We start from the raw sequence: 14,865 nt of genomic DNA, 5'->3' as shown, positions 1-14,865 counted from the left end.
TCTGGAGTATTGTGGAGTAACTAACTAAGTATCTAAGCCATTACAAGGCCTTTGTTTGCCAATTGTATAAAGCTTGTTACTCCACATCACTCCAGACTTTTTGAATTGAGAAAGCTTCCTGGAGAGGAAGCGAAACGTCTTCAACTACGGAAAACAAGTCCAGTTGCTTTGTTTTTTACCTTTTTTTGGAATAACCATGACCTGGATGACTGAGAATCTTCACCAGCATAAGATTAATATTATGTTTTGAAAATAATTTTTATGTAAATTATATTATGTTAGTATGTAATCTAATTCTAGGTAAGGCAGAATTATGTTATTTATTTATTTTTAATTAATCTTTACTCCTTAGTTATAATCATCCAAGTTAACAACTTTTTGAAACACATCATCGATCGGAAGTAGGAACGTTTTTAACGGCAACTCATCAACGAGGGGGACTCAAAAGAGCGACGGAACACCGAAGCTATTTCCGCTAATAACAAAGCAGCTAGCCCGAATTATCTTGACGTGTATTGTCTGTTCTTAGCTTTAACGGGCAACTGGTCGAACCACATGACAGTGGGATTTTCAGAGGAGTCATACATGAATGCCTTACAGCTGACACGATGGCTAACTAAGCACCTGTGCTGCTCAACGCCATAAACCCGTTCGCCTGTCGTTAGCTTACAGGCTAACGTGGCGGTTGGTTTAGCACGTCGGCTGACATTAGCTCGTTGTTAGCAGCTATAAACATGTCCTGAGACCGTTTTATCGAAGGCGATAAGCGTTCATAGACCCATCAGATTCTCAGACCAGGTGAGATAATTGGTGTTTTGTTTAGCCTATCAGTCAACATTAAATATATCAGCGGCTTAGTCTAAAGAAGCCGGCGTCATTTGAATGCGATAACCGACTCCTGTCTTTCATGGAAATCGTCACAGCCACTAGTCTAAAACGATCATTGACGTCATATCGACGCGTTAAATTACTTCGTGTGACTGCAAACCGTTTGTGATGTTCTGTTTTTTTTTTTTTTTTCCAGATTAACACGCTGCAGATCTGCAACATGAAGATGTTTTCAGTGGCACACAAGACCGTCTTCGTGGTGGACCACTGTCCCTACATGGCCGAGTCCAGTCGTCAGCAGGTGGAGTGTGACGTCCTGACCAAGAGCCGGGGTCAAGGGGTCATCCCCCTGGCCCCCGTGTCCAAGTCCCTGTGGACCTGCGCCGTGGAGTGCTCGATGGAGTACTGTCGGATCCTCTTCGATGTCTACCCCGTGGACAAGCTGGTTGGATCCTTTTTTGGCTTTGCTGATGTCTGGGCTTTGGATGAAGCAGTTCATGCTGCAGCTGACACTAACCTCGTCTAGTCTAGGGAACATTTCCTGAATGTTACACTTCGGAGAACATTCTCTAAAGCAGGGAGTCACCAATATGGTGCCCTCGAGCCTGTTCTAAAAGTAGCACAACCCTCCAGTGAGCTGCATCAAAAATGTGATGTTAATTAGCTCCTCTTCCCTTTTATTTAGGGCTGAACAATTAATCGCATTTTCAATATAATCGCGATTTAAAAAAACGCAATTTCCAAATCGCAGAGTCTGCAATTTTTGGCTCTGTAACAATTAGGGAATTAGACACGTCCATTAGGTGTTGGTAAAATGTTTAAAGTGGGTTTGCCTCCACATGGAAGGGAAGACAGTTGCAGCAGTGAGATAATTACTGTGAATGCAGTAGGCATTCACAGTTCTTGAGATCCTGTTTCTCTTTATTCTTTATTATTATTATTATTATTCCTGTTTATTCTTCCAAATGCGTTTTTACTGTTTAAACTTTGCTTCGCTTCTCCTCCTACAATTTTTCTCCGATTTCAACCATTCAACTTTTAAACTATTCAGCTTCTTCTGGAATGGATGGCTATGTCTTTTTGTACTTTTAACTCTTCAACTTTTTAAAATATTCAGCTTTTTCTGCAAATTTTCAGCTTTTTTTCTCCCATAGGAAATGAATGTAATTCACTAAAATTCCGCTCATTTCAGCTGCTTTTTGACAGCTTACTGCTTCAGCCTACTTTCAGCTAGAAACGCCATTCAACTTTTAAAATGTAGTGATATCTTTTAGCTATTATGGTCTATTTCAGCTTTTTCATATCTTTTACCATTTTCATATAGTACCTCCTTAAAATATTTTTGGCTTTTCAAGAAATTCAGCAAATAACATGCGTTGCTATGGTCGTCAAGGAGGCAGTTATAGAGTGCGCACTCTAGAAATTCAACAAATTCTTCTTCTCCGAACAACTTCTTCTCACTCGCTCAATTTTCAACCTATCCACATAAATTATACATCAAAACGTAGGAATTTTTGTCTGGATTCAGGAAATGTAACAGTCATTGGTGTAGCATTTATAGATTTTTCGCAAATCACCTCAGAGCGACACAAACCCGAAACCTCCCCCATTCATTTCCTATGGAGCGGTTTTGAAAAATGACGTCTGAAAATCCAGAACATCACACGTTTTCGCATCGTCGCTACTCCTAAACCGTTTGATGTACAGGCATGAGACTTTCACATATGAATGTCCCAACCCTTCTGGCACTCACAAAAAAGGAATTTTGTGGATAACTGTTACGGTTTTTCCGCAGGAACAATTTGTTCGGGAGTAGCGAATGTGCAAAATCCTGAAAATGCTTTAGAGCTGCATTGTTCCACATGATCCACTTTTTTACATCGTCGCTGTGCCTACACCGATTTTTGTACAAACATAAAAATGAGCAACATAGTCCTCAAAAGCCTGCTGATACTCACAGTGAAATAATTGTTTTGATATCTCTTATACTTTTTCAGCTAGAGCGATTTGTTCGGGACTGTTTTTAGAGGATTTTGCAAGTTCCCTAAAAAACCCCTTTAGTTCATAATTTTTTACGCCTTTATTAAACTTTTTCCAGCAAAAAACGATAGCTTTTCTTCTTCCCCTATCCGTTACGAACTAAACGCAGAAAAAATTACGTCGCTACCATTTAGGGATCAGGAGATATGAAGCGTTGTTCGGGGCAAAGTTCTCCATTATAATCCAATGGGACTTATTGTGAGCAAAGTCTCTGCACTTGGGTAGATTGGCCGCTGCAGGTGTGTCAGTGAGTTTCCATGACGACGGAACTCTGAGGGCCAGAGGGGGACGCTTCATTGAGATACAATGGCAACTTTCATCGCTCACTGCAGCGGCTGTGATTAATGTAGAAATCTGAAATTCGCACAGTCACTTCCTCTTGACATTTTAAAATTTTCAAGTGACTTTCAGCTATGTGTCATTTTTCTGTCCAATTTTGGATTTCACATGCTTTCCTATTGGGCCTTTGCTTCCAACAGGACCTGGCATGATGCCCAGACACGACCCAATTGGCCAATACAGCACCACCCACCTGTGGGAAATGGCGCTACTGACCATTTTGGTCAAATATTGAGTTCTGGGCCCAGATGTGGTGAGGCTGAGTTGCTAAAGGAGGCCAATCTGACCCATGAACTTTGGTCATGTTTGGTGACATTAAGTATTGGCACCCCTATTTGAGGCACTTCCCAGTACAGGATTTGGACCAAACTGACAGAGTACAATCACCCGGTGATCCTGAGCACAACCATGTTAGCGGCTAATGGTTAGCATGTTGCTAATTGGAAGTAGCTCTAGGAAGCTCGGACAAACTTCTGCTTTACAGAGTCTGTACCTCCTTTATACAGAATGCTCCACAACAAGTTTGGGCCTCGTCACGTAAAGCATCTCTAAGTTAGGAGGTGTCAAACATCCAATGCTTTTTCAATGGGGGGCGAAACCCCTTATACTCCCTAGAAATGCAGGCCCACAATATGGCTACAGTATATTCAAGTTTGAAATTCTACTTCTGCTTTGTTAAACCATTCAGTGTTTAGAATGAGTTAGGAAATGTTTGGTGCCTTTCCCTCAGTTTTTTCTTCTTCTAATCATTCAGCTATTGTTCTTTTATGTTCAAATTCTTCAACTCTTTCAAATTCTTCAACTTTTTCAACTTCTTCAACTTCTTCAATGCTTTTCAGCTATTTTTTCTCTTCTTCAAAGATCTTCTGCATCTTTTGCTTAATCATTCAGCTATCTGCATTCACAGTGCATTTTCGCAGGAAATGCAAATTTTTCTAGTCTAATTTTATTACTTGTTTTAGAGTTTATATAATCATACATAGCATTAAGTACAGGTCAATCAGTTTAATACATAGACTTGCTTGTTGGTTGCACTTTATGTTCAACAAGGATTGATGTCCAAATCAACTAAAAGCCGTTCTCTTGAACAATATTCTGATTAATAGAAACATTAAAAGTTCTTGTTTTAAATAGTCTTTGTTTACAAACATCTTTATTTAGAGGCCATTTTTGTTGCTTGTGGTTAATGCAGAGAAAAGTCAAAATTGCAATTTTGGTTGAAATATATTGTAGGCAGAACGCAATCATTTCTGCTCTGAGTTTAGATGCTGTGGGTCTTTTAGCACCTAATCCACATGGTGAGGAAACAAATTGATTTGTTGTTTGTATTTGTTTAATTATTTTTGTAATCCTTACCAAACAGTAAAATAATTGACACAATGATATTTATTATTTTAAATTTACCAAACGGCCCAATGTAACCATTATTGGTTCCATCCCGATTGCGGAACCAATAAAAACTGTTGCGGCCGGACCATAGCTGCGAAAACGAGTTGGCACTGGTTATGTTGTGGTTTTTAAAACTGATTTATAGTTTATTTTAGTAGGGAACAAAACAACGTTTGTGAATTCAGTTCAGTAGTTGTTAAAAAATATATCTGCAATTTGTGTTTTTTAGCTTTCTTCTTATATGGAATGTTTTTTCAAAATTTTAAACATGTTTACTGGGCCAGAAATGGTTTATGTGAAAATAAACATTTGGGTAAAGTTGTCGCAACCAGGTTTATTTTGTTTATCGTGAAGTTGGTCTTAACTTTTTATTTCAAGTGGCATTAAAAAGTCTTAAGTCTTGAGTTTAACTTTGCCTATGCTGTAGGAACCCTGCTTTAGACAACCGTTTCCTCAAAGGTTGCCTAAAGTTTCAATAATAAGACATTGTATGTCAAATATGGCATGGCTGAACTAAGTTGAACGAATTTGCCCCGTCTCTGTCATTTCCAGGTGAATTACATCGTGAGCGATTCGGAGTTCCACACCTTAAACAGCTGGCGGCGGGAAAATCAGAGCACCCACGAGGTAACCGGCTGCCCGTCTCCCAAAAAAGCCCGGGGCTCTTTTGGGGGAAGCGGCTCCGTTTCTGTTTCAACTCGAACGGATTGCGCCCTCCTCACGCGGAGCATTTTCCCCTGGAACTGCAGCTCATGTCGGCCCTGGCCGCCGTCGGGCCGCCGAACCCGCGCGAGGACCCCGAGTGCTGCAGCATCTTGCACGGCCTGGTCGCCGCCGTGGAGGCTTTGTGCAAGATCACGGAGCTGCAGCACGAGAGGCGCACCGCCTTGATGGACACGGCCGAGAGAGTGGCCAACAGAGGGCGAATCATCTGCCTAACCAATGCCAAAAGGTAAAAATACCACCAGATAACGCTTAGATTCTATAGTACCGCTTCGATGTATACGTTAATTTTTAATTTTTCTGTTTTGGTCAGTGACACCAATGTGCGGATGTTGGAGGACTACATCCAGGAGACTATTTCAGAACAAAACAAGCTGGCAGCGGGCTCCGACAGGTCTGTAGACGGCGTCCAGCGTCCAAGTTTTCCAGAATTATTTATTGGTAATTCAGATCCATTTCTTAGTATTAAAACTGGAAATAAACATATAAGAGAAATAATCCAAAGGAATACTGTTTGCAAACCTGCCTCAATCTTTTTTTGGAACAATCTTTATTCAGATATCAATTGGGAACAAACATGGTTGTTGCCAAGAAAGTTTTTTGTATCAAATAAAGTACGGGAAGTTTCCCTTAAAATTTTACACAGGTGTTATCCTGTAAATTCAGTATTGAACAAATATATTGCAGATATTGATCCTCTTTGTTCCTTCTGTCACATTGAACAAGAAACACTGACCCACCTTTTTTGGAAATGCTCTTTTAGCAAAATCTTTTGGTGTGACTTCAATAATTTTGTCAACAAGAAATGTAATATACTTATTCTATTGAATATTAAACATGTTCTTTTTGGTATTTCCAATTACAGTAAGTCTGGGAAAGATTATATTTTAAATTTTCTTATTTTGTTAGCCAAATTTCACATACATGTTTGTAAATTTGCTAAAAACAAACCCAACCTCACTGTTTTTAGAGCTTATGTAAAAGTTTTTTTGGACTCCTTAAAAATATGCACCAATTCTAAAGCTATAAAACTTCTAACTCTAAGAGATGAAGTTGATTTATAATCTGTAATTTCCTTTGTCTGTTTCAAGGAATCTTGTGATTCTGTTACCCCAGCACCTCGAGCATACTACTGTCTGCAATTGTATATTCTTTATCTGTAAATAAAGTTTGTATTAAAAAAAAAAAAAAAAAAAAAAAAAAAGGTCTGTAGACGGCTGGATTTGCTCCGCTTAGCGCCTCCTTGTGGTCCGGTCAGTCTCGTACCCTAAGCGTGACCCCTGTTTGCTTTGCCTCTGTGGGTTTCAGGTTGATGGCCATCCAGCAGTGCGAGCTCGTCGTAATTCACATCTACCCACAGGGAGAGGACACGCTGGTGTCGGACCGGCCCAAGAAAGAGGTGTGGGTGGAAACCTTTGGGGGCGGCTTGTACGTTTCACACGCTGCCCGTCTGCTAGTGTCGTAACGCCACGCTGTACCCATGCCTCCTGCAGATCTCGCCGCTGCTCACTAGTGAAGTTCACAGCGTGCGCGCCGGGAGACACCTGGCTTCCAAACTGAACATTTTGGTCCAGCAGCACTTTGACCTGGCCTCCACCACCATAACAAACATCCCCATGAAGGTAAACGCTTGCTCCTCCTTCCTTTTTTTTTTTGTGTGTGCGTGGTTTTGCTCACCCACATAAATTGATCACAGTGCTCGTTTGTTTTTCCCCGTTGAAATTGCTTAAATCTCTGTTGCCTCCTCCTCTCTTAAACCCCGTTGTTTTTCTTTTTGCTCGCTGACTCGCCGCAGTGACTCTCTCTCTCAAGCCCCCCTTTTATCTTTTTTTTTTTTTTTTTGCTCATCCCCATCTGCATGTTGATACGACTGTGAACGTGCTGCTGGTTTCATGCTGTATTTTCTGTTTTGCTAGCCCACATTAAATGTTTGCGAACAGGTTAGTACTCTGATCACACACACAACAAAGCTAGGAGTAGGGAAGAGTTCACGGCATGTAGCTCCGCTGTTGAAGCTGTCGTTCTGGTGCCGAGGCTCGATCAGAGAACGGGCAACGTTGGTCTGAAAATGTGGTTAAAGAGCAAGAATTGACCGTATTCGATACGTTTTCTTACCAGATTAAAATCTTTAACAACCTGGACGATGTCACTGTTGAGTGGAAATGTGACCAGCCTTGCCTCCTCTGAGTTACTTCCCACCGTCAGTGTGTGTTCCTGAACAGTTTTCCACCCCGACTCTGCTCTGTTTTTCCCTTCCTTTTTTGAGTCTCGTTCCTCCAGCGGGAACCTCTGATCCATTTAGCGTGTCCGTGTGCTCCCTTGTGCCGTCTCATTAAGTCTGAACGTTATTTAGCCGTTAACTGTTCAATCTCCATAAGTGTTATCCAGATGTACAGTACATTGCAAAAAATATTCAACCTCTTGAAACGTGTGACATGCATTTGCATTCAGGCCTCCTTGCGCTAATACCCCTAAACAAAAGCCTGTCCAACCAGAAGACGCCTAACCAGGGTATAGTTAATAAAAAAATCAGAAACTTTAACCATATGACAGATTACTGGTCTATCTATGATCTGAAAATGGAAAACCGACAGGCATGGCAAGGACAGCACTAATCAGAGAAGCAGCCAAGAGGCCCATGGGAACTCTGGAGGAGCTGCAGACGGCTTCAGCTCCTTTAGGGGAATCTTTTGAGAGAATTATTAGTCGTACAAGCTGACATTTATTAAATAACGCCCTAAGAAGTCCTGTTTGCTAAATGCCTTAAGTGCAGGTGACCTGTGTGACGAGCAGCAACCTGAAAACACGGTGGTGGCAGCAGCTTTCTGTGTGGAGGCTTTTCTTTGCGCACAGTCAGGGCAGCAGGGATGAGTTGATAAGAAGGTGCATTAATATAGGAAGAAAGTCTGTCTGAGACCACAGCAAAGGGAAGAGTTTTAGATCAAAGGATATTCAAGTGTTAAAATGGCCTAGTCAAAGTCAAGGCCTAATTTCAGTTGAATGGGGAAAGTGGCAGAGATACCCCAAGTGATTAAACTTTGAAAACCATGCATTGTTTTCCTTTTAGTTTACACTTATCCACTACTCTGAGTTAGGCTGTTAGATAAAATCCCCCAAAATGCATGAAAGGTTGTTGCCTTAACATGAAAAAAGGCAGAAAAAAAGTATCAGATGTTTGAATACTTTTGCGACGCGCTGTACATGGTTGACAAACTTAAAGCAGTTTTTTGCCTTCCGGGTTTGCAAAGTGTTCAAAGCAGACGTGATCCTTAAGCTACGGGGGCAGCTCTTTCTTTCCAGCTGCCCGTCAGCCATTTTTTTTTTTTTTTTCTTCTGAGGAGTCATTGTTTTCCCTTTTTACTTCGGCCGTCCTCGATTCTTCCTTTTCGGAACATGAAATCAGCAAGCAGAGTTGACGTTTGCTTCTGCATATCTGTTTGCACCCGAGCTCTGGTTGTCGGCGCTTAATCGTCTCTTGTCACTTTCCGTGTCGACGGCACAGGAAGAGCAGCATGCCAACACATCGGCAAATTACGACGTGGAGCTCCTGCATCACAGAGACGCTCACATGGAGTTCTTTAAAAGTGGTGGGTCTTTCGTCATATACACGTTTTGGTCGTTTTAGTTGAACGGTTACTTCATTGGTAGTTGGGCAATCATTTTAGTTCCTCCTTCTTTAGGCTTTGCATAGCGCCGGCCTTCTGTAAAACAAGCATGGTGTCTCTTTAAGCCGATAACTGATCTTTGCCGTGTGTATCTGCAGGGGACTTGCACATGGCAGGTACGAGCACTCGGGAGAACGGAGTCAAAGAGACCATGACGCTGAAATGGTGCACGCCACGGACCAACAGCATCGGTGGGCACAATGCACACCAGTTTTTTATTTTTATTTTTTTTTATTTACCCATAAGTCATGAATGAATTTGAAAGCTTTTACACTTGTTGCACATTCATATTTCACAGTTTTTGAAGTTGAATGTTATCATCTGTGTTATGACTTAATGGCTTTAGGAATGTCTCTCTATCCAGTTTCTTTCAAACTGAGGAAATCAGAAGAAATATCTAAAAAAAAAAATCAACAACAGACGCAGTTAAGCTCCATGTCGTGCTGTGATCGTTTCCTAAAGGCAAATAAAAAACTAAACCAAACGGATAACTCAAGGTTGTACCACAGATCAACTTATAAAACAGCAGGTCAAACCTGGGGTTACAGATTAGAAAAAAAAAAAAGCATTTCAAATTAGTTTAAATGCATTGCACCTATAATATAATCGCCTACCGAATAGTTAATCATAGCAGTGCATTGTGATTGTCCACTCTTAAACAGCGACTATTAGGATTCGATAAACTGTGCAGCTTTACATTTGTGTTTGTAGGCATCTATGTGTTTAGTTAAATAATCTTGAAGTAACTAAGATTTATGAAGAACATTATATAAAGTGCTTTACTCCTTAGGATACTGACATCTCTCACATTAAGGGTGCATTGTTGGGTTTAATAATTAAAAACACGTTTACAATATATATTTTTTTTCTGCAGAGCTGCATTACTGCACTGGAGCTTACCGCATCTCCCCAACGGACGTAAACAGTCGTCCGTCATCGTGCCTGACAAACTTTCTCCTCAACGGTGAACTGCAGACACCTTTCCCACTTCCTTTAAAAGTTATAACGTTTCCAGATGGTTGCTGATTTTCTTGTGCTCACAGGGAGGTCAGTGTTGCTGGAGCAGCCCAGAAAGTCTGGGTCAAAGGTCATCAGCCACATGCTGAGCAGCCACGGGGGCGAGATCTTCCTGCATGTCCTCAACAGCAACCGCTCCACCTTAGAGGACCCGCCCTCCATCAGCGAGGGCTGCGGCGGCCGGGTGACGGACTACAGGATCACTGTGCGTTCAGCTCCCCACAGCAGCAGCGCCGACGACGCATGAATTCAGGATTTAATCGCAGCGTTGCCGTCTCCCCTCAGGATTTTGGTGAATTCATGAGGGACAACCGGCTGACTCCTGTCGCAGAGTCTTCTTACGAGCCTTCGGGGAAGCTGCCAGTAGAAAGGGCCAAGGCTCAGCTGGAGCGCTACACCAGATACTGGCCGATGATCATCTCCCAGACCACCATCTTCAACATGCAGGCAGTGAGCGTCACTGGGAGATCTCCCACGGCTTACTGTATTTATCCAATCGGAGGTGTTCAGCACTTGGAGACCTCTGTGTGTGCTTTTGTTCATCTCCACCAGGTGGTCCCTCTGGCCAACCTGATAGTGAAGGAGGCTCTCACCGAGGAGGATGTTCTCACCTGCCAGAAAACCATCTACAACCTGGTCGACATGGAGAGGAAGAACGACCCGCTCCCCATCTCCACGGTCGGATCCAGAGGCAAAGGCCCCAAGAGGTATTTGGAGAGCTTTTTAAAAGGGATATAGGGTCCTCCATCTGCACTGCCTTCCAGAATGCAACCTGGAGAAATGGCCATCAGCAGAACTTCTCAGTTGGATTTAGAGTAGTTTCTTAAGCCATCCATCCCAGGTGAATGTGCTTTGATTTCAACCTTAAACCTTTTTATGACGAGTAACACCTCAGCCCATACTAAACTCTCCACAGAATAAGGATGGATTTTTTTTTTTTTAATTTGAATTAGAATCACATGTTCAAGTAATTGCTGTGCTTCATAATGTAGTGGTGCTGAACAGTTATTTCTAAAATAAAATAAAAAAACATAATTTACCCTGTAAATTATTCGTACAATAACTAAATGCAGATATGAAGTTACTTGAATTAAATCAACATTTTCCACCTTTTTGTTGCTAGCCCCTTTTCCCAGGTCACGATTGTGTTTTTTTTTTTTTTTTTTTAAACAGCATCCACTGCAGTTCTCCTTAAAGGAGCTATAAGTAAGATTTTCTGTAAAATCAACCTAAATCATTATCATTGCCTTTTAAATATTCAGTCCTCTCCATCAACAATGTCTTAGTCACGTGTCTTTTTCTTCTTTTGAAACCTACAGGTATGGTCCAGAACTACTTCAGCGTAGTTTGTAGCCCATGTTTACTTCCTGGTTCCTGAGCCAATCAAATGAGAGTTCCCAGTATTCTCAACACAGAGCGCAGCATTTGGTATTTTATCTTGGCAAACGAGCAGCCGCCTGCTAACATTGAAGCTAGTAAGAGAAGCGGACAAGAACTACAACAGAATACTTTATATTTTATATCGTTAACGTGGAAGCAAAAATTCACAACAGCAGCACACCGTTTAAAAAACGGCATATTAGATTGTGATTGGCAAGCTGCTGTACCGACTTGAGCCACAAGGTGTCAGTATTACTTATAGCTCCTTTAAGTTGTTTCCATTTGGAGTCCAGATCTTGTGATATAACCGCTCATCTTTTTTTTATTATGTCAGCAGCTTATCGTTTTTTTAATCCCAGTTCAGATTATGATAGTTAACTGCCTTGATATTTATCTTGCAAATAGAACCATGATGGATCTAAACCGTTGTATTACCCACTGGAATGAGCAAGAATCACAGTCTGGGACACCAAGGGGATGAGCAGCGTTTCTAATGGGTTTGAATCGCTGTGATCACCAGGGATGAGCAGTACCGCATCATGTGGAACGAGCTGGAAACGCTGGTGAAGACGCACGCCGGCGCCACCGACAGACACCAGCGGGTTCTGGACTGCATCGTCGCCTGCCGCAGCAAACCTCCCGAGGAGGAGGAGAGGAAGAAGCGAGGGAGGAAGAGGGAAGACAGGGAGGACAGGACAGAGAAGAACGGCAGCAAGGAGACGGAAGATAAGAGCTGGCAGGAATCCGAGAGGTCACCCTGATGGTTTCCTGTCTGCACGTGCAGCTCTTATCAGTCGTAATCTTCCACTCATATCTGTACATTTGTCACTCCACTACAGACTAAAGGGTTTGCTGGAGAAGGATGATCAGGAGTCGGAAGTGATCAAAGATTCCCCGGATTCACCAGAGCCGCTCAACAAGAAGCCTCGCCTGATCCCAGAGGACGTTCAGCCTCCAGAGAGAGCAAAAGGTTCCCGCACTCGCTGTCAGATCTCTGTTCTGTAGCACATATGGAGCACAAAGAAACCAAAGCTGACGGTTTTAAGTGTCTGTCTTGAATTAAGTTCAGAGTGTGAAACATTTTCTGATAAAACCTGAATATACAGAAGGTAAAAACTAAAAAAAACCACCAAGGTGTGTCTCAAACAACGGACCCTGATGGTCTTTGCTCTGTGCAGGTCCTGCCACACTCCTCAGCATGTGGACCAATCGCATCACTGTGGCCAACTCTAGGAAGCACCAGGAGTTTTTTGGAAGAGCGAGTTCAGTGAACAGCAAGTTCGAGCTGTACCAGCACCTCAAAGAGGAGAATGGGTGCGTTTTGCATCTGTCCTGTTCTTGAGGGTTGAACCTGTGATTTTATTCTACTCTTTCTTTACAGGATGGATGCCCATGAAAATGGAAAAGCCACTAGATGATCCCCCTCAACGGATCAGCTGCATCATCTTCTCCGATGTAGACATTAACTGAATTGGACAACCAAATGGGAAATTTCTAATTTTTTTTTTTTACACATCGTTTTGTAGATATGATCTTTACATATTGTATTACCCAATAAAAGCTGTCTGTAGAAAACATACAAGTCTGCTAATTACAACAGAGGAAACAATATTGTTACCACCAAAAAAAATGTATTTATAAATGTACAAATGACTAAAATTTGCTATTTTACTGTTAACGTGCTCTGAATGTTGTAATATAACAATTTCATGTTTTTGAATAGAACTTCAAATAGTAAAATGGAGTCCCTATAATCTGAAATTTGTTTGAATGGTGCGGGACATTTCTGACCAGCAGAGGGCGCAGTGGAATCAACATATCACTAACGCTGGTAGGCGTACATACTGAAAAAAGTTTAATCACAGGTTTTATTAGTAAAGGCAAGAGTGGCATTATTGAATAATTATGAATAAATTAAATCTTCTTTTGATAAAAACAGGTGTGAAAACACTAAACTTGATTTTGAAAATTAGGTTGTTTACTACGTGTCAATTCTGCACAGAACCAACACAGACAATTCAGAGACATTAAATTCTGGATTTATGGGATCACATGCATTGTTATATGTTAAAAGTCAAATGTAGGTGCCAATTAAAAGTGTTGAGGGTACACTTTGCTACAACATCGCTAGCTCTGGTTAGACGAGACAAAATTTTAACTTCTGGGGCTGCATGCAAAATGCTGGGGGAGGAAAAGTAACCCTATACATCATTCTAAAGTCTAATTCCCATAATAAAGCATGACAATGGGAAACATGCTGTAGTGAAGTTCAGAAGGGACATATGGAGGTAAATACATGAAGATGGAAGGAAACCTGAAAATATTTGAGACTGGAGTGGACATTTACCTCAAAACAGGACAAAACTAAACAGCTACATCTGCAAAAAAGGGTTTAGATCAAAGCATATTTATGTGTCGGTATGGCCTAGTCAAAGTCCAGACCTAAATCCAACTGAGAAACTGGCAAAACCTGAAAGTTCTTGTTTTGCTCTTTGTCCAATCTGACTAAGGTCAAGCTATTTTTTCAGAGAATGAGCAAATATTTAAGTCTATAGATGTGCAAAGCCTGTAGAGAGCGTGTTTTTCAGTGTCTTATTTAAAATTTATGCCAACAATGCTCTAGTTCTTTTATGATGCTTATGCATTTAAAGTGAGAATGAAGCACAACATTCAGTCGTCTTTCGCCGTCTATATAAGCCTATATGTTCCCTGTTTTTCATGCATTAAGTACTTATTAAGTCATTCCAGCATATGATCTGCGTGACTAACGTCCAGAACAAGCACATACATTCATATAGGACAGAACAGCAGCGGACATATCCCACGTACTCACTGTGGACCGACTGTCTGACTAACTGTGGTTGGCTCTGTTGGCTCCATTTTCATTTGGGGGATTTTCCCGTGAGGTCCCAGGGTCAGACGACTGGTGAGCGGTTCTGATGAAGGCTCCGTGGAGGTCGCACGGTGAGGAGCCCGGGTCAGTGGGAGTGGGGGGAATCCATGCTGATCTGTGTGAACAAAATCTCCTGACTGTTGGGGCAAAAAGGACGACTAAAACCTGAACTGTTCGTCTTATACATCACACATTTGAACACTCATTTCCTGTGTTACCCAAGATGAAAGAAGTTCATTTTAAAACTATAAATAATATTTATCCCTGTGCAGAGTTCTTAAGCTTAAGATTTAAATTTGATGTTGATGTATGTAATTTTTGTCAGAAAGATTTGGAAACACAAGAACATCTTTTTTACAGTTGTTGTGTGGTTAAGTCTTTGTGGGACAAGATTCATGATTGGTTATCAACGAAAAATGTGATTCCTAATTTTGAATATAAAGGAGTTAAATTTGGCATTACTTTTCAAGATGAAAGGGTAGAATTTCTGTGTAATACTATATTCATTATTGGAAAATTCTTTATTCACAAATGCTAATTTTTTAAAATTTCTCCAAATTTTCCAAGCATTCCAAAATGATGTAAAGAATT

The 14,865-nt window shown here is 41.3% G+C and overlaps 1 protein-coding gene across 2 annotated transcripts; it reads left to right on the top strand.

Annotated features, from left to right (window-relative positions):
• The first annotated feature begins 444 nt into the window (after window positions 1-444).
• On the top strand, window positions 445-12,958 carry ints13 (integrator complex subunit 13). 2 transcript variants are annotated; one of them, XM_036148947.1, is made up of 18 exons: window positions 445-798; window positions 1,025-1,273; window positions 5,149-5,223; window positions 5,346-5,548; window positions 5,633-5,713; window positions 6,628-6,718; window positions 6,813-6,941; window positions 7,236-7,259; window positions 8,822-8,906; window positions 9,083-9,175; window positions 9,859-9,948; window positions 10,028-10,206; window positions 10,287-10,451; window positions 10,554-10,708; window positions 11,902-12,132; window positions 12,221-12,351; window positions 12,560-12,695; window positions 12,763-12,958. In XM_036148947.1, the coding sequence occupies exons 2-18, from the start codon at window positions 1,049-1,051 to the stop codon at window positions 12,797-12,799; spliced, it is 2,130 nt and encodes a 709-aa protein (XP_036004840.1). In that variant the 5' UTR covers window positions 445-798; window positions 1,025-1,048; the 3' UTR covers window positions 12,800-12,958. The 2 variants fall into 2 exon arrangements, with proteins under 2 accessions (XP_036004840.1, XP_036004841.1); XM_036148948.1 differs by lacking the exon at window positions 7,236-7,259.
• The last annotated feature ends 1,907 nt before the right edge of the window (window positions 12,959-14,865 follow it).

This window comes from Fundulus heteroclitus, chromosome 17 (assembly GCF_011125445.2).
Source record: "Fundulus heteroclitus isolate FHET01 chromosome 17, MU-UCD_Fhet_4.1, whole genome shotgun sequence".
NCBI classification, from domain to species: Eukaryota; Metazoa; Chordata; class Actinopteri; order Cyprinodontiformes; family Fundulidae; genus Fundulus; species Fundulus heteroclitus.
The sequence above is the reverse complement of the archived record's forward strand: the minus strand, read 5'-3'. Positions and strand labels throughout refer to the sequence as shown.

Coding starts and splice junctions, on each gene's coding strand:
- ints13 (XM_036148947.1), top strand. CDS start 1,049: ATGAAGATGTTTTCAGTGGCACACAAGACCGTCTTCGTGGTGGACCAC. Junction 9,176..9,858: donor GCCACGGACCAACAGCATCG/GTGGGCACAATG, acceptor TTTTTTCTGCAG/AGCTGCATTACTGCACTGGA. Junction 12,133..12,220: donor AGCTGGCAGGAATCCGAGAG/GTCACCCTGATG, acceptor ACTCCACTACAG/ACTAAAGGGTTTGCTGGAGA.